Source organism: Ovis canadensis, chromosome 1, assembly GCF_042477335.2.
Source record: "Ovis canadensis isolate MfBH-ARS-UI-01 breed Bighorn chromosome 1, ARS-UI_OviCan_v2, whole genome shotgun sequence".
Lineage (NCBI taxonomy): Eukaryota > Metazoa > Chordata > Mammalia > Artiodactyla > Bovidae > Ovis > Ovis canadensis.
Window position 1 is genome coordinate 106,522,487 of NC_091245.1, and position 22,836 is coordinate 106,545,322.

General features: G+C 42.2%; 1 protein-coding gene and 1 pseudogene across 16 annotated transcripts in view; both read left to right on the forward strand.

Annotated features, from left to right (window-relative positions):
- The window catches only part of DAP3 (death associated protein 3), a 40,602-nt gene extending 20,385 nt beyond the window's left edge, over positions 1-20,217 (forward strand). For 4 of the 16 annotated variants that reach the window (XM_069544016.1, XM_069544110.1, XM_069544055.1 and 1 more), the window contains exons 2-14: positions 2,928-2,979; positions 3,583-3,606; positions 7,462-7,584; positions 8,879-8,980; positions 11,068-11,176; positions 11,311-11,403; positions 12,484-12,614; positions 13,299-13,379; positions 13,468-13,626; positions 14,279-14,338; positions 14,768-14,857; positions 18,843-18,960; positions 19,855-20,217. In XM_069544016.1, coding sequence (XP_069400117.1) covers positions 2,928-2,979; positions 3,583-3,606; positions 7,462-7,584; positions 8,879-8,980; positions 11,068-11,176; positions 11,311-11,403; positions 12,484-12,614; positions 13,299-13,379; positions 13,468-13,626; positions 14,279-14,338; positions 14,768-14,857; positions 18,843-18,960; positions 19,855-19,940 — 1,228 coding nt within the window. In that variant the 3' untranslated portion in view covers positions 19,941-20,217. The remainder of the gene's footprint in view (positions 1-2,927; positions 2,980-3,582; positions 3,607-7,461; positions 7,585-8,878; positions 8,981-11,067; positions 11,177-11,310; positions 11,404-12,483; positions 12,615-13,298; positions 13,380-13,467; positions 13,627-14,278; positions 14,339-14,767; positions 14,858-18,842; positions 18,961-19,854) is intronic. The other 12 variants (XM_069544022.1, XM_069544075.1, XM_069544069.1 and 9 more) reach the window with 5 other exon arrangements.
- Positions 429-1,444, forward strand: LOC138415547 (small ribosomal subunit protein uS2 pseudogene; annotated as a pseudogene).
- Positions 20,218-22,836: the final 2,619 nt, after the last annotated feature.

A 22,836-nucleotide genomic window follows, 5' to 3' on the forward strand; every position in this document is an offset into this window, starting at 1 on the left:
CCAGGAATCCAAACCACATCTCCTGCATTGCCAGGCAGGTTCTCTACCACTGAACCACCACAGAAGCCCCTCCTGTTTACTATAGTTTTCCCCAAAGCTTTTGAGTATGCACAGATATAGATATGTTGCAATTATTCAAGAAATGAATGAATATATAGCATTCTCAAGTTTCTTTGGCCAGAGAACATTGATGCATTTTATGAGTAGTTTCACCAAACTCATTTTGTGAACCTGCTGCTGTAGAACTTTTGGTTTTGAAACACAGCAAAGGAGCCTGGAATCCCACATGTGAACAGGAGGCAGGCCAATAGAGACCATGCCAGTCTTGTTCACCACTGAATGCTCTGTATGATGTGGGCATGTAGAAGCGCATCACACATTTTGGAATGACTGAATTAAGGCATGCGTTGGCATCTTTACTAAAAAGTTTACTTTTCTACACTGCCCAGAGAAAGATCCATACAGCAATGTTCGGGATTCCCATTTTAATTTAAAGGAAAGCTTTCACAATGTCTAGAGTCCTTTATGTCCTGCAGATGAAGGGGGTGGGTGTCCTTAAATTTCTTGCAGCTGGAACCCACTCTTGACTTCCAAATGAAACGGTACATCTACAAAAGGAAAAATGATGGCATCTACATCATAAATCTAAAACCCTGGGAGGAGCTTCTGTTGGCAGGTCGTGCGACTGTTGCCATTGAAAGCCCAGCTGATGTGAGTGTCCCATCCTCCAGGAAGCTGTGCGGAAGCTTGCTGCTGCTCCTGGAGTCGCTCCTATTGCTGGCCGCTTCTCTCCTGGACCCTCACTAACCAGATCCGGGCAGCCTTCCAGGAGCCACAATTTCTGGTGGTTACAGCTGCTCACAGAGACCTCTTACGTTCACCTGCCCACCATTGCTCTGTGTAACACAGACTCTGCAGAGAGGAGAAGAGAGTGGACGTTGTCATCCCATGCAACAAGAAGGCTGACTTGGTGGGTCTGATGTGGTGGATACTCACCTGGGGAAGTTCTGCGCCTACATGGCGCCATCTCCTGTGAACGCCGATGGGAGGTCATGGCTGATCTCTACTTCTACAGAGACCCTGAAGAGATTGAAAAAGAAGAGCAGGCAGCAGCTGAGAAGGTTGTGACCAAGGAGGAATTTTACAGTTACTAGACCCATTCGGCTCCTAAGTTCTTTGCTGCTTGACCTGAGGCGGCAGACTGGTCTGCAGGCATGCAGGTGCCGTCGGTGCCTATTTGGCAGTTCCCTGCTGCAGCCTGGAGTGCTGAGCCTGCCACTGAAGACCGCTGTGCCCCTCCCACTGCTCAGCCCCTGAAGATGAGGGAGCGACCCCTGAGGAGTCTTAAGCTGTTCTTCCACAAGCTAAAATGGAAAGAGGTTGATGGAAAATAAACTGTTTCTAAAAGAGAAAAAGTAAACTTGAAAACTAAAAGGAAATAAAACTCATAGGAGTTTATGTCATCTCTGAACTGTACTATAAGCTCTTTTGGGTCAGAGACCATAACAGCTTTGTTCACCATCTTATTCACAGGCCCTGGCATATAACAGGTGCTGTGTAGCTGTTGAATAAATGAGTGCAACTTTATTATCTACTAGTGAATATTGAAAGTTACATTTAAGTATTTTAAACAGTTTTTTACTTCACATGATTAAGATTTTTCTGTTAAATACTTCCAGCATACAAAAATGGATAAACATAACACATATGGCGTAAAAATAAAAAAGCAAATGCTCATATATTCATTATCCATCATTTGAAGTAGATCATTATAATTTTCTTTGTGTCAGTCAGTCAGTTCCGTCGCTCAGTTGTATCCAACTCTTTGCGAGCCCATGAACCACAGCACGCCAGGCCTCCTTGTCCATCACCAACTCCCGGAGTCCACCCAAACCCATGTCCATCGAGTTGGTGATGCCATCCAACCATCTCATCCTCTGTCGTCCCCTTCTCCTCCTGCCCCCAATCCCTCCCAGCATCAGGGTCTTTTCCAATGAGTCAACTCTTCCCATGAGGTGGCCAAAGTATTGGAGCTTCAGCTTCAGTCCTTCCAATGAACACCCAGGACTGGTCTCCTTTAGGATGGACTGGTTAGATCTCCGTGCCCTTCCCCAATCTTGTCCCTTTATCTCTTCCCTAAGAGTAAATACTATTCCATATATGTGTTTATCATGCTCCTTCTCTTTCAGTTTTACGACATATATGTGTATTCCCCAAATAGGATTTATGTTTTTGAGCTTCATATGAATTATATCATGTTATATGTTACAGTTCACCCTCAGTATTAGTTTTGAGGTCCATCTATGCCATACATGTAACTGCAGTTTATTTTTGTATGGTATTCCATTGTATGACAGTATCTCTGTTTATATACTCTGTTGTATCAGTGGACATTTGTGCTTTTTTACAGTTTTTGATTGTTCATATTCTACTACTATAAACATTGTAATACATATTTTTCAGTGTACCTGTATATGTGTTTTTCTAAAATAAATACAGAGTAGAATACCTGGGCCATAGTCATGTACATTCTCAGCTTTACAGATAATTTCAAATTTGTTTTCTAAGATATTTGTATTTATAACCCCATTGACAGTATAGGAAAGTTCCCAGTGTTCCCAGTGCTCTCGCATTTGCTGTTGTCTTTTTTGTTTTTCTCATATGATGATTGTGGAAATCTCTTTGTCATGGTTTTAATTTCTATTTCCCTGATTTGTCATCAGGGTGAAACTCTTTTCATGGATTTACTAGCCATTTGTATTCCCTTTTCTGTGAAATGTCTGTTCATGTCCTCTGTTCATTTTTTTTTTTTTCCTCTGTTCATTTTTAAATCCATGTCTAGGCATTCTTTAGCCTAGATACTAACCCAGTGTGCAGATATCTTTTTCCCAGTTGTGGCTTACCTTTTCACTTTTTTTTTTTTTAAGCACAGGGATAATGCTGAAAGGAATGACAAGGCTTGTCTCCAGGGTCCATAAGGTGAGTCCTAACTGACCTAAGTGCTTTGTGCAAACTGTCTTTAGGTGGATTTCCTTTCTAAATTGACTGTATCCAGAATAAAATGCTCTGGTGAACTTGAGCTGACTGACCACTCAAAAAAAAGCATTCACAATTCCTTTTGTCTGCCATACACATCACTCCTAACTGCCCTAAAAATCCAGTAATGGGTCTTAGTAGAATAGTTGTCCTTGGAATTTTACCCTGTCATAGGAGAATTAACATTTTTTAGTAGATAAATAAGCTTAAGCAAAGTTATCTTTATTCACTTTTATTATTCTCTAGTTGAGTTCTCATCCCTTAATGAAGTACTGAAAAAAAAAGTTGCTAATTTCTGAAAGTTGATTAACAGTCATATGTAAAAAAGACAATTCTGTTACTTTACTTCATTCTCTCATCTAATCAGCAAATAATTTTTCAGCACATTCCATAAGGCAGATGCTGGGGATTCTAAGATGACTCATCTCACTAATAACGGTTTCTGTTTGTTGGGCATTCATTATGTGCCAGACACTGTACTAAGTGCTTTGTTTCTCTTAATCTTCATGATCAACCCATAAGATAGACAATATCTTTGTTTCACAGATGCAGAAATTGAGGATTAGAAAGGTAAGTAACTTGCCTGAGGTAACATGGTGTGAAGTTGTCGAGCCCAGACTAGGTAGTGAGTCTGTCTGACTTAAAAGGCTATGACCTTAACCACTCTGCTGTATTGCATTTTATGGCCCATGTTTTCCTTTCAGACCTCAAAATCCAGTAGCAGAATCATGATTAAATGATTTTGTCCTAGTATGGTGAAGGCATCTCACTGGATTAGTAGGGTCCAGAGGAAATCCTAAAGAGCTAAATCCTGAAGGAGGAGCACTGAGCAGAAGGCCTTAGTCACTCCCATCTGACCATTTAATTGCAGATTAGATTTCCTTAGAAAGGAGTCCTTCCTCTCATGGGGGTCATCTTTTCCCCCAAGATTCATGACAAACCTGTGTGCGTAAAATAACCCATTTTTATAAAACAAAATGAAAATGAAAGGAAATATCAACAAATAGATGGACTCTGGCCCCAACTAATTATATTAAAAGGCTACAATTTCTTCTTGCTAATAGCAGACAAGAAAGTCTTGAGTCCAAACTGCAGAGGAATGTCAGTGAGAAAATAGTATGCTTTCTGTAGATGGGGTTAGAGGGACCTTTATGGGTTCATGAATGGTGCTCTTTCAAGAACTGCATGATTTCCATTCTGGAACAGTGCAGAGGCAGCTGTACATATGATTGTTTGCCCTGGAAACGAGAGACTAGCTGGGTGATGCCATGTATCACACTAAAAAGGAAGGAGTCCATTTTGTTAGCTTTTAATTTGCTGCAAAAAAACACTTAACTAAAATGTCATAGGTTTCTTGTAGAAATGGCACCACCTAGTGGTCTTTGAGTATAATTTTCCATTTGAATGCTACTTTATTTGGAGACATGCTTTCTCTGCAGTAGGGACTTCCCTGGTAGCTGAGACGGGAAAGCATCTGTCTACAATGCAGGAGACCAGGGTTCAGTCCCTGGTTTGGGAAGATCCCCTGGAGAAGGAAATGGCAATCCACTCCAGGACTATTGCCTGGAAAATCCCATGGACAGAGGAGCCTGGTAGGATACAGTCCATGGGGTCGCAAAGTAGAACTGAAAAAATTTTATCAGTAGTAAGGTGCATTGTTCAGATGCTCTGTTGAGGTAACAGGCCTTGAATTCTCATTGGCTTAACTCAGCCCATGATATTGGTTTTTGTATATTTTTTGTGTTTTGTGTCTGTGCTTTGTTCTGCTATTGCTGTATTTCCAAAATGATTAGCAGGCAGGGAATTCCCTGGCTGTCCAGTGGTTAGGGCTCTGAACTTCCACTGCAGGAGGCACAGGTTCAATCCCTGGTCGGGGAACTAAGATTCCACATGTTCTGTGCTGCAGCCAAAAAATAAAAATTGGTTTATAAGCAGATATGGGGGCTTCCCTCGTGGCTCAGATGGTAAAGAATCTGTTCTCAATGTGGGAGACCTGGGTTCAGTCCCTGGGTCGGGAAGATCCCCTGGAGTAGGAAATGGCAACCCACTCCAATATGCTTGCCTGGAAAATTCCAGAGCCTGGCAGGCTACGTTAATGAGATTGCAGTCGGACATGACTGAGTGACTGAACTGAACTGATCTCACATTGTAGATTTAAGTTTGCCACAGCAGAAGAAAAAAGGGAATTTTTACCCATTCTTAGCAGGCTGGCTAGAAGTGACCGAAGTTATTTCCATTTAGAGCTTATTAGCAGAACTAATAATGTGGCCCCAATCTATCTGCAAAGGAGGCTGGGAGATTAGCATATTTAGATATGTGATAAACATTGCTGTCTCTGCATCCTCAAAGTTGCAGCAACTGTATTCCTTTCCCTATTACTTTATATGTGGTTGGCCAAAAAATTCCCGTAAGATGTTATGGAAAAACCTGAATGAACCTTTTGGCCAGCTCATGTGTGCGGATTCTGGTTCGGAGGTTTCTGTGTGCAGTTCACCAGGTTGCAGTGCAGTGCAGTTTACTCTCACGTAGCTTGATGCCTTATGTACTCCCCCATCACGTCTCTGAGAAAGATTTTTTATTCCAGGGCGTGAGCATGAAGCATTTGTGGTGCATTAGGTGCTCGGAGAAGTAGATACAAAGATGTACAATACCTGATCCCTTCTCTTCCAGGTGTGTGTGGCCTAAAATGGGAGACAAACTTACATGTAAGATAGCATGATAAGGATAAAGATTTTGGAGTCAGACAGACTTGGATTTGGATTCTGGTTTCAATACCTACCAACTCAATGACATTAGACAAAATTATCTAACTTCCCTGAACCATAATAAAAACTTCCCTCATAATAAAATAGTGTAATACTCTACCTATCTTCTAGGATTCTCGGCTCAAAAATAATATGTATATGTGTTGCCTAGCATTTTTAGGTACTCAGTTAATGAAAACCATGAATGTCGTTCCAGGCAGAGTAAAAATGCATGCAGTACACAGACAGTGCCATCAATAGAGAGGGCACAGTAATTGCCTCTGCCTGGAGGTGTCTGGCAAGTCTTCACAAAGGATGTGACATTTGAGATGAGTCTTCAAGGATGAGAAAGATTTACATAAGGAGAGAGGGAAGTTGAAGTAGAATGAGCAGAATTGTAAAGGCATAAAAGTGAATAACATGTTTTAGCATAGTTGGCTGGCTAGAGTATAGACTTTATAAAGGGGTGGGACTAGAAAGGTAGGTTGAACTTGGAGCAGTTGCCTTAATTATCATGTTAAGGCCTTTGAGACTTATTTTAACATAAATAATCATCCCAACTTTTTGATTAGCTTAAGGTAAAACCTGTTTGGGAGGACAAATCTTTAAGACTGTGAAAGATTCAAAGATACTAGTTAAAAAGCTGTTACGGAGTTAAAGGTCTTATAAATGGATAAAAATGTTACAAAAGGTAGCATAAAAATAATATACATTTTCTACACTCATGCAGCTGCTTAGTGAGACTGACTATAAATACAGGCAGCTTTCATATTGCCTGTTGACCTGGCAAGCAACTCCCTTACTATAACCATCTCTCACACCCCTGTCCTCCTGACTCCGCTGGATTCATACTCTTTTTGTTGTATTTATGTCTCCAGCATTCATCTACTTTCACAAGCACAAAATGAAACAGGGTAAGTGAATGAAGTCACTGAAGTGTCTTTCAGCTTTCCCCTGTAATTGTAGTCCCTTTCTTTCTCTTGTAACTGGCATCTCTTTACTTATAAACAAGGCCTGTTATCCTAACTCAGCTTAGGAGTTCTCCAGTTAGCTTTTTCTTCGATTTATCTCCTGAAATCGCATCCTCTTCCCCAGCCTTCCCCCAGTTTTGAGGTTTCCATGTGCAGTTCACCAACTTGCCTGTTTAGAGCAGTTTATTTTCACTTAGCTGGATGCTTTACGCACTCCCTCATTACTCGTCCTTAATGAAAGATTCTTTATTTCAGGGCAGAGCTAGCCAGCACATTGTTGCAGGAAGTGTAATTATACCTGACAAATAGGAACATGGCACTAATCCCCTAATAACTGAGGTGACTAGGATTACTAGACAGCTGGGAATTGTACAGTACTGGCCACCATTCATCACTTTGGGCAAGAGCATTAAAAGAAGCTTCCTGAGTCTAGTTGTTAATGGCTGAGCTACACTCCTGAACAGTCTCTAATGGAATTGTTTCCATGTGAGACAGCGCCCAGACAAAGCAACACCAGCTGGAACAGATTCAGAGTATGAATAATATGATTGGACTTAGAGAATTATAAATAATAACAAGGTTCTGTTTTACATAAAACTAAAATGCATGTTAGTAATATTTTCCCCTGTTGCACATCTGGCTTTAAACCTCAGTATTGTAGCAAGCACAAAAAGGCTAATAATTTAAAACTAACATTGTTTCTTTTATAGTTGGACCCTGGACGTTTTTTGCACTCAGGGACCCAGGCACCCCAGTGCCTTGTTGCTCACTTGGATAACCAGGTTCCAACTGAGAGTCCCAGAGCTATTTCCCGCACTCTTGAGAACGATCCGGTGAGTTGCTAATGTGTATATGGATTTTTTTCAGGGCTTATAATTTGTTTGCCATTGTTTTATATATCAGGAAAACTGAAACCAAAGGAAGGGAAGCAGATACAGTCAGACAATGTACCTGAGACAGCATTCTGGAGCCTTCATCTTCCCCAACCCTATCTGATACTCTAGTAACATAACTCAGGCAGATCAGTCTGTATCTGTTCTGATTTAATGCCTGCCATTGAACTCACTTCATGCTATCAGTTTTGTTATATATAGAGTGGGTACCTAGTAAACACTTAAATACTCAGTATCTTAGAAGTTAAATTTAGTAGTTATTATTGATCTTACTGTTTGATGGGTTAGCAAACTTTTCCTTCAGGGACCAGATAACAAATATTTTAGACATAGGAGCCAAAGTGATCTCTGTTACAGTTGCTTAGCTCTGCCATAAACAAATGGCTGTGCTCCAGTAGAACTTTATGAAAATAGATAGCCCGTCATCGTCTACCAACCCTGGTTTGGAGAATCCTAAGAAATCGACTTACAGGCCCAGGATCACATACCAGGGCAGTAACCAATCTGGTTGCATTTTCTACTTCCGGTCCCATTAGGCTAAACACTTATTTCTCATTCCTCAGTATTATTGTTGCCTCTTATAAATGAAATCAGCTGTGTGATCTGTGCCTAAATGTGAAGGGAACCAGTAGTTTCTCTCTCCCTTTTTGTCCCTACCCTTGCCCTCTTGAGTTGTCCCATCTTAACATATGCTGCACATGTGGAATGGAAAAAAATAACTCATTACCCCAAGACACCATCTCAGCAGGGTGTGTTGTATTTATGTCTCCAGCGTTCATCTACTTTCACAAGCACAAAATGAAACAGGGTAAGTGAATGAAGTCACTGAAGTGTCTTTCAGCTTTCCCCTGTAATTGTAGTCCCTTTATTTGCCAGTTCCTCTGGGGTTTCCATGGCAACAGTGGCATGCAGATGATCTTGTCACGTGATTGGAGCTTCTCTATACACAGCACAGAAGAATCCAGATGGCAAGAATTGTCTCTGCTGCCTCCACATCTAGGGTTTATGTTGCTGAGCAACTGGCTGCATCATTCAGGCCAATACAAGCTTTATGTTCAATATATGCACTGTGGATCTGGGGACAACAGTGAACATTTTTGTCTAAGATAAGAAAGAATAGAATATCTTTTCCAGCTCTGAGAACTGTTTCTTCAGTAGCATCTAGAAAGCCCTTGATGCTTTCTCAAAGGCTTTGTCACTCTCCATTATACTTGTTTGCATTTTTATTTCCTAGGCCAAGCATGGGGAGCAGCATGTGGGTCAGCACTACAACATATCCATCCAAGAACTGAAGACTGTGTTCCCCCATGGCCTGCCTCCTCGCTTCGTGATGCAGGTGCTCAAGACGGGAGGGCTTTGGAGGGAACTTGTAACACAAGGTGTTGATAGCAGAGGTGTAGAATTAAATGAGTAGGAAACTGAAAGATTTAATTGGAATCTTCAAAAAGGTAAATTCAGCTATTGATTATCTTTTGTGAATAATGCTGTTACTATTATCACTTTAAGCAGATCTGAAGTTAACCAATTTAAATCCTTTTTGAAGCCAGGCAAAATATTCTTAAGTAAATAATACCCTACTCTTTTTTCTTGTGTTACCCAACAGATTTCTAGAAACTTCAGCCTTCAAAAATTGTTAAAAGTTAATTTAATATTGGCTTTAGCAAAATATCCTGAAAATAGTTAATATGTGTAGAAAAACAAAAACGTATTCATGAGTCAGAAACAACATATGGATTAGATGCATCACTCATTATTCTTCAGTCTCATGGGTTTTCAGAAAATACAGTTTTGTAGTCATAACATCAACCCAAAGAATGTGATCTTCAGTTGCCTTAATAGCCAGTGAAAGAATTCAGTTAACTGGAAGCAGGGTTTATTGGCAAAACTGGTTCTTTGGCTAATTCCTGCTCAATTATTTTCAGTCTCAGAAATTATTCCTTCTTACTGAAATATCAAACTTGACTGTGCGGGTGACATTTAGCTTAGAAGCCAGAGGATGTCGTTTCTTCAGTGTGCTTTATTTCAAGAGATGAGATGAGACGCCAGTAAAGGAGCTAACTCTCGACATAGACGCTAATCAAAAATTTTGTTGTTTGGAAATAGGGCACAATTAGAAGAAATCATTACTTTAAACTGTTCCAGGACATTCGTAGTGCAATCTCTAACGTGGTTCTGAGGGTCTAACTTTATCCCAGGTTGCTTTCAGAATGGCTTACCCACCACTGCTTTGGAGGGAATTACTCGTTCTTTCCATGGTTTCCATTTACGTAAAAAGCCAACCCCTGACTGTTGTCTGTGTATTTAGTACCGTCATGTTGCCTAATAACAGCATTTCCGTTTTAATATCTGTATCATGTTTTTGAAGTTTTCACTTTCTGTTAAGTTTGAACTTACCTGTCAAAGTCCTCTTCCAATCCAGTTGTTTGGTTAGGATTAAAAAATAATAATAACAACATTATTTTAACCCTTATCTAACATACTTGTGAGTAGTATTTGTTAGATATTTACCTTTATCAATCAGTTCAGTTCAGTTCAGTTCAGTCGCTCAGTCGTGTCCGACTCTTTGTGACCCCGTGAATCGCAGCACGCCAGTCCCCCCTGTCCACCATCTCCCGGAGTTCACTCAAACTCACGTCTATCGAGTCGGTGATGCCATCCAGCCATCTTATCCTCTGTCGTCCCCTTTTCCTCCTGCCCCCAATCCCTCCCAGTATCAGAGTCTTTTCCAATGAGTCAACTCAATACACATTATTAAATACTTTATTTGCAAACCATTTTCACACATATCACTGCTTCCCAAATTTTTCCACCAAACTATTCCTGGTGGCTAAAAGGAGATTAATTTTTTTTTAAAAGGAATTAATTTTTTGTGTTAGTTCTCTGACATATCCATATGCTGGTATTGTCAAGTATGGCCTCAGAGCGGAGGCAACTGGTCACACCTGCTCTTGAGCTGGTACATATATAGTTCTGAGAAAAGTGTAAGTGGTTACAGTAAGAACTAGCTAAAAATAGATTTTAAAGAATAAACAGGCTTCATGCCATCAGCTAATTTGATGATTAGCATGTATCAGATACCTTGTTCGGCATTTTACACACTTGTAATATTTGTATCAACCTTAAGTAGTATGCATAATTATGTTATGAGACATCAGAATTATTTGTACATTTCAATTAACTAATCTTCATTTACAGAGATAATCAAAAGCTGACTGTTATGTGCTTGGTGTGGGATGATGTGTTTTAATTTTTAGCTAAATTACATGGTTAAATTTTCAAATTCAATACCAACATCCTTTAACTGAATAAATGAACAGTAGGCAGTTTGATTCTATGGTTGCTGTATTAGGCTTGGTGTATATTACCAGAACTGGCTAGAAGTTCCAGCCCCACCCTTTCCTCCCTCTTTTCCCGTCTTGTTAGGTGAAGACATTCAATGAAGCTTGCCTGATGGTAAGGAAACCAGCCCTCGAGCTTCTGCATTACCTGAAAAACACCAATTTTGCTCACCCAGCCGTACGATATGTTCTCTGTATCCTTTCCTGCTTGCCTGGGCTGTCTGAGCCAGTGCTTTCCTCCCTCAAATGTGGGAAAAAGAAATGCTTTATTTCTTGACAGTGGAAGTGTCCCTTTTGGTAGTGTTTTCTTTAACAGCAAGTGCTTTAGATGGCGAGAAGGGAACAGGAAAAACCCTCAGTCTTTGCCATATTATTCATTTCTGTGCAAAACAAGACTGGCTGATACTGCATATTCCAGATGGTAAGAACTTCCTCCCCTCACTCTGTTGGGGTTATTCTGTTACTGTGGTGGCACTGTGACCTCAGTTTTCTGGCAGGGCTCTGCTCCAGAGGCAGATTGGTGCGAGCTAGTTCGGGAGCCTTTTGGTAACATAAATGAAGTATTTTGGCCCCGCAGTCCTCTGGGAGGCGCAGTCCTCTGGTGGTTGCCTCACGCCCATGAGCATGAACTCCCACCTCTGCGTTCACCACAGACTTTGTGCCATCAGCTAACAACCATGAGACCCACAGAGCCTTTGCCATGGCACTGCTTGCCAGCATTCTGGGTTGTCGGCATGAAGTTTAAAAATCAAACTCTCACACTTGATACATATCCCTCCTTGTTTTGTCTCTTTAGTACATAACTTTACTTGTTTTTGATTGCCCTGGGTCTTCATCGCTCTCTGTGGGCTCTCTCTAGTCGCAGCGAGCAGAGGCTACTTTCTGTTGCAGCGCATGGGCTTCTCATTGCAGTGGCCTCTCTCGTTGCAGTGTGCGGACTCAGTAGTTACAGAGGATGAGGTCAGTTGCTCTGCGGCACATGGAATCTTGCCAGACCGGGGGTTAAACCCATGTCCCCTGCATTGGCAGGTGGATTCTTAACCACTGGACCATCAGGGAAGTCCCTGTCTCTCCTTGTTTTGTTCAGTGTTGTTTGTATCGACATATTCTAACTAAAACTGCAAAGAAGCTACTGCTACTGCTAAAGTCGCTTCAGTTGTGTCCGACTCTGTGCGGCCCCATAGACGGCAGCCCACCAGGCTCCCCTGTCCCTGGGATTCTCCATGCAAGAACACTGGAGTGGGTTGCCATTTCCTTCTCCAATGCATGAAAGTGAAAAGTGAAAGCGAAAGGTGACCTTTAATCCATTTGTTTGTGTATTGTGTACAGTGATAATATTTACGATGGACTAGACCAAAAAATAAACCTCTGAAGCAGGGAGGCTTTAAGAAATATATGTGGGAATCTAAAGTCATCTCCCATAACAGAAAGGGGCATGGAGTATTTTGAGTTGAATACAGTCAGTTCCTACCTAGTTTGTTTTCTTTTGCCTTTTGATTAGCTCATCTTTGGGTGAAAAACTGCCGGGATCTTCTGCAGTCCACCTACAACAAACAGCGCTTTGATCAACCTTTAGAAGCTTCAGTCTGGCTGAAGAATTTCAAAACTGCAAATGAGCGTTTCTTGAGTCAGGTGACTAGACTCCCAGAAGTTTGGTGCTGGACAGTCCTTAAGATTTTATCTTCTTTGTGCCCTAAGTACCAGTAGACTATGGAGAACTAACATTGTAGTTGGGATAACTATACCATTTTTTATTTCTTTCATACATTTATTCACAGTGAGTTCATACCCTAAAACTCATTTATGCATGGGAAACAGAGGCAGCAGTAAGCTGTCTGCATCTGGTGTGGAGCAAAAGGAAGTCCAGACAGATTCATTGACTTTTCCAAGGTGACAGCCTAAAATCCTCTAACAAACATTTCAACTACGTAATTTTTTCCAGATTGGATCTTTTAGGAACCAGAAACAGATTTGTAAAATTATTTTCAAGTGATTCTTGTTCACAGTCTCTAGGCTAGGGGTTTTCAACTCTGGATATAAGTCAGAATCACCTAGGAGCTTGTTAAAAATTCAGATAGCAAGGCTTCATCCTGGGCCTTTTTAATCAGAATCCCTTATGTTTTTTCTTGTGTTTCTTTATGCTCCAGGCAAAAATGGGCTACAAAGCATTCACTTTCTGCTGAGGTCTCTTACTCGGCTTGAAAAATAGATTAAAGCTGACTGCTAATAACCTTAACCTCCTACCCTACCTTCCTAGCTAGGGATGGGTTCATTCTCAGGCTAAGTGGCCTTTTTTGGTCTTTGTTTTATTTTTAGATAAAAGTTCAAGACAAGTATGTCTGGAATAAGCGAGAAAGCACTGAGAAAGGCAGTCCTCTGGCAGAAGTAGTTGAACAGGTATTAAAAAAAGACGGAACTTGTACTCTGTCATAACCAGAGACAGCCCCTTGTAGAACTGCAGTCCACTGTCTCTCTTCCCCTACAGGGCATAATGCGAGTGAGGAATGCCACAGATGCAGTTGGGATTGTGCTTAAAGAGCTAAAGAGGCAAAGTTCTCTGGGTATTTTTCGCCTCCTGGTGGCAGTGGATGGAGTCAATGCTCTCTGGGGAAGGACCACACTGAAAAGAGAAGATAAAAGCCTGGTAGGAAAACTAAGTTTCTCTATTTCGGTTTCCCTGATTTCAGGAATCATATATGTAGGTTGAGACATAGCCTTTTAAACCAGGCAGTATATTTTCTTGCTTTTGGAATATATGAAATAAGATGTATAGTGAAAATAGTATCAGAAGGACTGATACTGTTATCCACTGAACACCAAGAGCATGACAGCAAAAGCTGTGTTTCCTTTTCACGATTTTTTCTATTATCTTTTCAAAATGATGTTCCCTATTCTAAGCAGAGACGATCAGAAGCATCAAGGAAATAAGTGGTTTAGGGCAGTGGTTATTTTCCCCACTGTTTTTAATCTCCAGAAGCATGGCAGTTTGAGGACCAGTGGCCACGTAGCTTATCCCAGAGTTGTACCTCCAGGTACATGGCTCTGTAGTTTGTTGTTTTCTGGCCACGCAGCCAAAGTACTTGTGAGATCTTAGTTCCCCAATCAAGGACTGAAGTTGGACCCTTGGCAGTGAGAGCACGGAGTCCTAACCACTGGGCCACCAGAGAAATCCCGGTTGAGGATTTTTTGGATGTTGTCAGTGCAACTATCTCAGGAGAGCATCCAGGTAAAGCACGTAATGTTCTCTTCTCCCCCTCTCTTCTCCTTCTCCCTCTCACACGTTGACCAATATGCAGATTGCCCCAGAAGAACTAGCCCTTATTTACAACCTGAGGAAAATGGTGAAAAATGATTGGGTGAGTACATACAATGCCTAACACATTTCAGAAAAAAATGTATTTTCATTTTAAAGATGTTTGATTCCTTCATTGCTAATACTTACCAGTCTCTAAGTACATGGACAGAAAGTTCTTATATCTTACTTAATGTCTGTAATTTGGCTTATCTCTCCACTTGACTATAATACACTTATTCAAAACCTTTTTTAAAAAAATATTGGCATAATTTCACTTTACTGCATTTGTTCAAGATGTTTTTATTTCTTACCAACTTTGGAGAGGATTTTGATAAATTTAAGATCATGTAGCAATTTATTGTCAGAATCAAATCACAAATAATTTAGTTGCCATTTAACTGTTCTATATGGCAAAAAAAAAAAAATCTGCAGATGCTTAAAATGCATTTTTCTGTCTTGCTGAAATTCAGCTTTTTCTTCTTTCTTTCAGCAAGGAGGTGCCATTGTGTTGACTGTGAGCCAGACTGGGTCTCTCTTTAAGCCCCGGAAAGCCTACCTGCCCCAGGAGTTGCTGGGAAAGGTCCGATCACAAAGTTTGTTTACTTTAGTCATTCTGTCTGAAGATACACACACACACATATAGGGACATAATTTCAGACTTGGAGAAAAATCATATTCCTCTGCACTTTAACTAGTGTTAGCTAAAGTGTTAGTGTTAGTTAACACTTGTTAACTAAAATGTTAACACTTTACCATGTTTGCTTTACTCTTTCTCTCCATCTTTTTTTTTTTTCCCTGAATTATGTGATAGTAACCTGAGATACTCTTTCGAGTCCCTTGGACTGCAAGGAGATCCAACCAGTCCATCCTAAAGGAGATCAGTCCTGGGTGTTCATTGGAAGGACTGATGCTGAGGCTGAAACTCCAGTACTTTGGCCACCTCATGCGAAGAGTTGACTCATTGGAAAAGACCCTGATGCTGGGAGGGATTGGGGGCAGGAGGAGAAGGGGACGACAGAGGATGAGATGGCTGGATGGCATCACTGACTCGATGGATGTGAGTTTGAGTGAACACCGGGAGTTGGTGATGGACAGGGAAGCCTGGCGTGCTGTGGTTCATGGAGTCACAAAGAGTCGGACACAACTGAGCGACTGAACTGAACTGAACCTGAGATATGATGCCCTGTTTTATATCTTGAAAGTGAAAGTCGCTTTCACTTTCATCCTCATCTCATCCTCTGTCGTCCCCTTCTCCTCCTGCCCCCAATCCCTCCCACCATCAGAGTCTTTGCCAATGAGTCAACTCTTCACATGAGGTGGCCAAAGTACTGGAGCTTCAGCTTTAGCATCATTCCTTCCAAAGAAATCCCAGGGCTGATATCCTTCAGAATGGACTGGTTGGATCTCTTTGCAGTCCAAGGGACTCTCAAGAGTCTTCTCCAACACCACAGTTCAAAAGCATCAATTCTTCGGTGCTCAGCCTTCTTCACAGTCCAACTCTTACATCCGTACATGACCACTGGAAAAACCATAGCCTTGACTAGACGGAAAGTCACTCAGTCATGTCTAACTCTTTGCAACTCCGTGGACTATGCAGTCCATGGAATTCTCCAGGCCAGAATACTGGAGTGAGTAGCCATTCCCTTCTCCATGGGATCTTCCCAACCCAGGGATCGAACCTGGGTCTCCTGCATTGCAGGTGTTTTCTTTACTAGCTGAGCCACAAGGGAAGTCCCAGAATACTGGAGTGGGTAGCCTAGCCTTTCTCCAGGGCATCTTCCTAACCCAGGAATAGAACTAGGGTTTCCTGCATTGCAGGTGGATTCTTTACCGACTAAACTATCAGGGAAGCACTCATTATATGCATATTTTCTAAAATCAAAGATACTGTAACGTATAACCACATCCCAATTACCAAAATCAGAAAATTATTGACGGTTATCTGTGTAATATATTCTGGTTTTGCCAGTTTTCCTTTACAGGGAAAGAAAGTCCTGGATAATGCACCACACTTACCGTCATGTCTTCAGCCTCCTCTAATCTGGTCCAGATCCTCAGTCTTTTATAACCTTCATATTTATCTCTGTTTTTGAAGAGTATATGCTAGTTATCTTATATTGGGTTACTGTATGGGTTTGTCTGATGTGTTTTTCTTGAGTATATGGGATGTTAGAAGTTACACTGTGTCTTCTCAGTGCATAACATCTGAAAGCACATAAAGCTTGTTTCTCCTCTTGCTGGCAGTATAAACTTTGAACACTTGGTTAAGGTGATGTCCACTTTGTCTCCTTAACAAAGTTACTCTTTCCTTTCAGAATGAATAAATATCTCATGAAGATATACTTTGAGACTTTATTTCTCAAGCGTCCCCTTAGCAGTTTTAGTTTTCATTAGTGATTCTGCCCTAAATCACATGACAATTACAAGATGGATATTTTCTAGCTCCATCATTACTAAATGTATCGGTTGACCCTCTCTTATATTTAAGAATTTTCCTTTCTGCATTATATATTTATATATTTGTTGCTACACATAAGAATGTGGGTTCTTATTTAATGGATTCTAAAAGTGGCATAGTGGTAAAGAATCTGCCTGCCAATGCAGGAGACACAAGAGACAAATGTTCAATTCCTGGATCAGGAAGATCCCCTGGAGGAGAAAATGGAAACTCACTCCAGTATTCTTGCCTGTGAAATTCCATGGACAGAGGATCCTCGCAGGCTACAGTCCATGGGGTTGCAAAGAGTCGGACGCCACTGAACACGCACACACAAACCTTGACTGTCATTCTTTCATTGGTGCTTAAGTTATCCCAGACTTGTCCAGTAGTGCCCTTGAAGCTGGCTTCTATGTCCCTTTAACATGTCGCCGTCATTTTTCTCCATACCTTTCCTCCTCTGTCCCCATCTTTTGTAAGCACTTCTTTACCTTAGGCACAAGAACATGTTCCAGGTTCATCTTGTATTTTCCATACCCCAGCGCTAAAATCAGCCATTTCTTCAAGGAGCTTTGGTTCATTTTGGAGGAGGATGGTATTTAGAGACCAAGACCTGAGTGCTAGGTATACTTAATACTACTAGGATGTGGGTGTCACTTCTTCTAGGCCCTCTAGCAGAGTGAGCAGGTAGATATATGCACTGTTCATATAGACATACATACATATATATGTATATGTTCTGTATACACATGTGTTTCTATATACATAAGCACACACATCTGTATCTGTTTCTCTATATTAAAAAAAACAGAAGTCTGATACTTCTAATTCCAGGCTAGCATCACAGCATTCATTATATCCTTTCTGCTTTCTATATTTGAAAACCTCATCTCCAATAATAAGAACTCTGCTCTCATTCACAGTGTATTTACATATTAGCTCAATCTTAGATTACAGTAAAAGTAATTTCAGAACTGCTAACCCTTGCCTCTCTAAAAGTTAGAAGTGGGTTTGTTTTTTTGCCACCAGAATATGTTAGGTTTGGTTCTTATTGTACAGCACACATATCAGGGCAGAGTGCTGCACACACAACTACAAAGCATTTTGGGGTGAAGAAAGCTGTTAATAAAAAAAAAGTGCAACTGGTTTAGCTACGCAGACCCGACTTGAGGAACCTACACTGGCAGAGGAGTTCTGCCCAGCTTTCTGCAGCCGCCTCTTAGGATCAGCCTGGGGACCGGGAGGGCCTCTGCTCGCAGCAAGCCTGGGTCTTGGCCCTTTCCTTGCCAGACATTAGAACACAAAATTTTTTTCCCTTTTATTTAGTTTCACTATGTTTTAGAGCAGTTTTCCTCTTTAGCCTAAGGGTCTCTGGGCTCCCGATAGCTCAGTTGGTAAAGAATCCGCCCGCAACGCAGGAGACAGCGGTTTGATTCCTGGGTCAGGAAGATCTGCTGGAGAAGGAATAGGCTACCACTCTAGTGTTCCTGGGCTTCCCTCGTGGCTCAGCTGGTGAAGAATCCGCCTGCAATGGGGGAGACCCAGGTTTGACGTAGGAAGATCACCTGGAGAAGGGAAAGGCTACCCACTCCAGTATTCTGGCCTGGAGAATTCCAGGGACTGTATAGCCCATGGGGTTGGAAGGAGTCAGACAGGAGCCAGAGTCTAGTTCAAATACTGTATTCACAAGCTGGTTTCTGCTAGCTTCCCTTCTCCCTTCAGTGTTACCTTTGAACTTTAAAGCACAATTTGATTCATTTGTTTCGGTTTATATGCCATTCAGGGTCTTTTCCCCCAGTCCTTGTCATTTTATTTATTTTTTGCTTTGGAGTATATGAACTATCAAAACTACTGCTGACTGTTGAAGTTAGAACTGCAAAAAGTTGAAGATGTATACGTGTATGCAGGTATACTCTCAGATAAGTGGCACCCCGTCGCCCCTGTGTCTCAAGCATTATCTCTTTTTGAAATATACTGTGTGTGGCCATGTAGAACAACAGTAACCAGCCCCAGAGAATGTGAAATCAGGTAGAACAGAACAAAAGCAAAGCCCTTACCCTCAAGTGTTTGAATAAATACCAATTTGTCACTTAACGAATACTATTTCTTTATCCTTTTTCTTCTCCAGGAAGGATTTGATACCCTGGATCCCTTTATTCCCATCCTGGTTTCCAATTATAACCCAAAGGAATTTGAAGCTTGTATTCAGTATTATTTGGAGAACAGTTGGCTTCAGCATGAGAAAGGTCAGTTGCTTAATTTTTCCTCTCACAGAAGAACCCCACTGAGTCAGACCCTTGATCTCTTCTTCCCTCTGGAGCAGCCTGTAATTTGTTTTTCATCTCTTTTCCCCTTTTATCTTGATCTCTTCCTGGCTGATTAGATGGTAAAGAAAGTGTGAGATTGGAGGGTGGTTAAAGTCTAATTTATATGAGACATGTCTCTTCCAAAACGCTTGCATTATTCTAGAAAAAGGTGCTCATGCTAATAGAGGGGCCACTGGCAGAGCTTCCAGGTGCTTGCTTGCTGCCACACTCTCGCTGCTGCACTTACTCAGCACTCAGCAAACCTGGATTCAGAGACCTAGATGCTGGGGCACCCACAGAATAACTGAAGCCGTGTGAGAAGTTACTCCAGCACCAAACCAAATTCTTGCTAGACCTGTCCTAGTATTTGCTTATCAAAGTGTTTCCAGCGGCTCATTTTACCCTTGCCCTTAGTTCTGGGGGTGTGTGGGATGGGGGGTGGAGGAAAAATAAAGGTTGTTCTGTCACTAGATAATAGAGAATTAACTGCAAATTGGGATGGGTTTTAGAGGAATAAGGGGGAGTGTATAAAGTCACTGCAGCATGATGAGTTAGGAGGCACAATGGTGAGATTTCACAAGAGCCCTTCAAGTCCAGAGTATAGTATTGGAACAGAGGGAGGGTTAGATGCTGGTTGGAGGAACAGACAGAAAAGAAAATTATGCATAGAAAAAATAATACTGGGGGGGCAGAATAAAGGGTTTAGAAATGAGGTCTTGGGAATATTAATTACATCAGAATATAACTTGGATAACGTGGCCTCTGGCTGAGGATTTTGCTGAGTGACAGTGCTGCAGGAGAAATCTTCCAGTTATCTGTTTGGTTCTATTTTAGCTCATACAGAAGAAGGGAAGAAGGAGCTGCTGTTCTTAAGTAACAGGAATCCTGGGCTGCTGGAGCGGCTCTGTGCCTACCTGTAAGCCCTGGTCACAAAGTGCGTGGAAGACGATGGATGTTTCTTTAATGGACCAGTCAGATGGGAAGCCCCACGGTATACAAGAAGAGCAGCCCGGCCCTGCACGCGGGCGCCAACAGGACTGCAGTCAGCTCCCAGCCTTTGTTGCCCAGTGGGTTCCTTGTAAGGGGCCCGTGCTGGCAACAGGATGTCCTGAAAGCAACGCCGGTTTATTAGCTGTGGGTTTCACATTTTAAATAATCATGTAGCTTTTCCTTAAAAATTAAATTATGTTTCTTAAAGTGTTGTGTTATAAGATGGAAAGAGCCTATTTGCAAATGGCCAAACTGAATTTCTTTGGCATTCTGCTTGTTGAGGCTCTGAAGAGACTCAATTCTACAGAAATTTTCCAGTCCTTATTCAGTTTATGAGATTGGGACTCACAGCTTGACTCATCTCTCCCAGACCATTCACTTCTTTACTTTTATCATGGTCCCTAAGAAGTTGCCTCAAACTCCAGCTGAGTCTGGCAGCTTTGTATGGTACAGCCCCTTTCTACAGCTTCCTGAAAGAAGTAAGTTCTAAACCCCCAGAGTAGGGGTCCCCAACTGTAAGGACCTAATGCCTGACGATCTGAGGTGGAGCTGATGTGATACGAATAGAAATAAAGTGCACAGCAGGGCTTTCCTGGAGGGCCAGGGGCTAAGAATCTGCCTTGTAGTTTGCGGGACACCGGTTCAGTCTCGTCTGGATCCAGCATGCCCCTGGGCGACAAAGCCTGGACGTCACAACTACTGAGCCCGCACTCAAGAGCCACAGCTGCTGAGGCCGAAGCACCTGGAGCCTGTTCTCTGCAGCGAGAAGCCCTCGCGCCCCAGTGAAGAGCAGCCCGCACTGACCGCAGCTAGCGAACGCCGTGCACGGCCGCGAATGAAGTAAAGCACAGTGTGCTTGAATCCGCCCAGATCTATCCTGCCTCCCCTTCCGCCATGGAAAACGCTGTCTCCCGTGACACTGGCCCCTGGTGCCAGCAAGGTTGGGGCCACTGCCCCATGGCACACACTGCGTGGAATAAGTGTAGGCTTAATCCGAACAGTAATAGAATAGCAGTGTCCGTTACCAGCTCTCCAAGATTCGAGAAAACAGAGGCTCACATCAGTTTCAGAAGAGTCTGATTCTCTCACCAGGTCCACGTGGCTGGTTATAGAGAGTCAGAAGTTTGATTCCCACTTTTGGGGCTTTCCCAGGTGGCGCTAGTGGTAAATTCAGGTTTACCATGAAACCTTGCCACCTGCCAATGCGGGTTAGATGTAAGACATGCCAGTTCGATCCTTGGGTCGAGAAGATCCCCTGGAGAAGAGAGTGGCAACCCACTCCGGTATTCTTGCCTGGAGAATCCCGTGGACAGAGGAGCCTGAAGGGCTACCGTCCATGGAGTCGCACAGAGTCAATCACGACCGAAGTGACTTAGCACAGCCACTTACTAGCTATCTGTCTTACCCTATTTCCTTCTCTAATTTTACCTTATCTCTGTTTCACCTTATGTAAAGGTAATAATAATGCTAAACTTTCAGGGATTTTGTGAGAATTAAATCACATATATGTCAAGTGCCTCACACATAGTGGGTCTGCATTAAATGAGAGGTAGCTTCCATTTATAACTTGGATTTTATTAATGCTTTATTTGAAAAATTACTATGATAGTCTGAATGTATATCAGCATTTTTCACTAGAGAGCCAGCTGTCCCTACCCAAAACCACCTCTTAAAGGATTCCGTATCAAAAATGAAACTCCATCCCTGACCAACCCCCAGGTTAGCTAGACTGATCGTATAGCATCAGACAGCACCTTTACAGAGACTGTTTAACCAGCTGCCACAACTGGAAAGCTTGAACCCATTAACAAATCCTTTTTATTTATGGTTCTGCTTCTCTGACTGATGCACCTCCCAAGCCTTGAGATGTGCCTTTTCAATAGCTCAAACGGACTTCCTCCTCTCCATCCTTATTACAGAACCCACCACTTTCTTGTTTGAGTTGCTATTATCATTTGCTGATTTGTTTCTCTGCTCCTAACTACTCCTGGCTCCTCCCTCCAGCCCATCTTTCACCGGGCTCTCAGTGAGCTTCCTAAACAGCACACCATGCGGTTCCCCTAATGCCATTCAGCAGCTTTACTATGTCTTTATTTTTGCCAAAGACCCTAATGCTGGGAAAGATTAAGGCCAAGAGGAGAAGGGGGCGGCAGAGGATGAGATGATTACACAGCATCACTGACTCAGTGAACATGCGTTTCAGCAAACTTGGGGAGGTGAAGTGAAGGACAAGGAAGTCTGGCATGTTGCAGTCCCTGGGGTCGCAAAGAGTTGGGCATGACATAGTAACAGAACAACAACAGTGGGTTACAGAGTTCAAACCATACAGAAACATTTCCTCTCAGCTCCCTACAAGCAACCAAATTCTAGAGAAAAAAATTCTAAAAAAAAAAAAAAATTAACACAATAGTGTACTTACTCTTTTATACCTTGATGTTTCTGCATATCTTGGAAACTGTCGATTTTTCTAGTAAATCCAATGCCTGCTCTAAGGAATTTAAAAAGAAAAGGAAGGAATCCCCTGGTGGTCTGGTGGTTGTTAAGAATCCGCCTGCCAATGCAGAGGGCACAGGGTCCGTCCCTGGTCCAGGAAGATTATACATGTGAGGGGCAGCTAAGCCTGTGCATCACGACCACTGGGCCCGCGCTCTAGAGCCTCTGCTCTGCAGCAGAAGCTCACACGCTGCAGCTAGAGGACTGCACAGCGACGAAGCCCTGGCACAGCCGATACAGAGCAAAAGAAAAGGAAGCAGGCAGCACACACAACCTCCAAGAGGCACACTGGCACAAGGTCAGCAGCCACTGACAACATCCTAACCACACCAG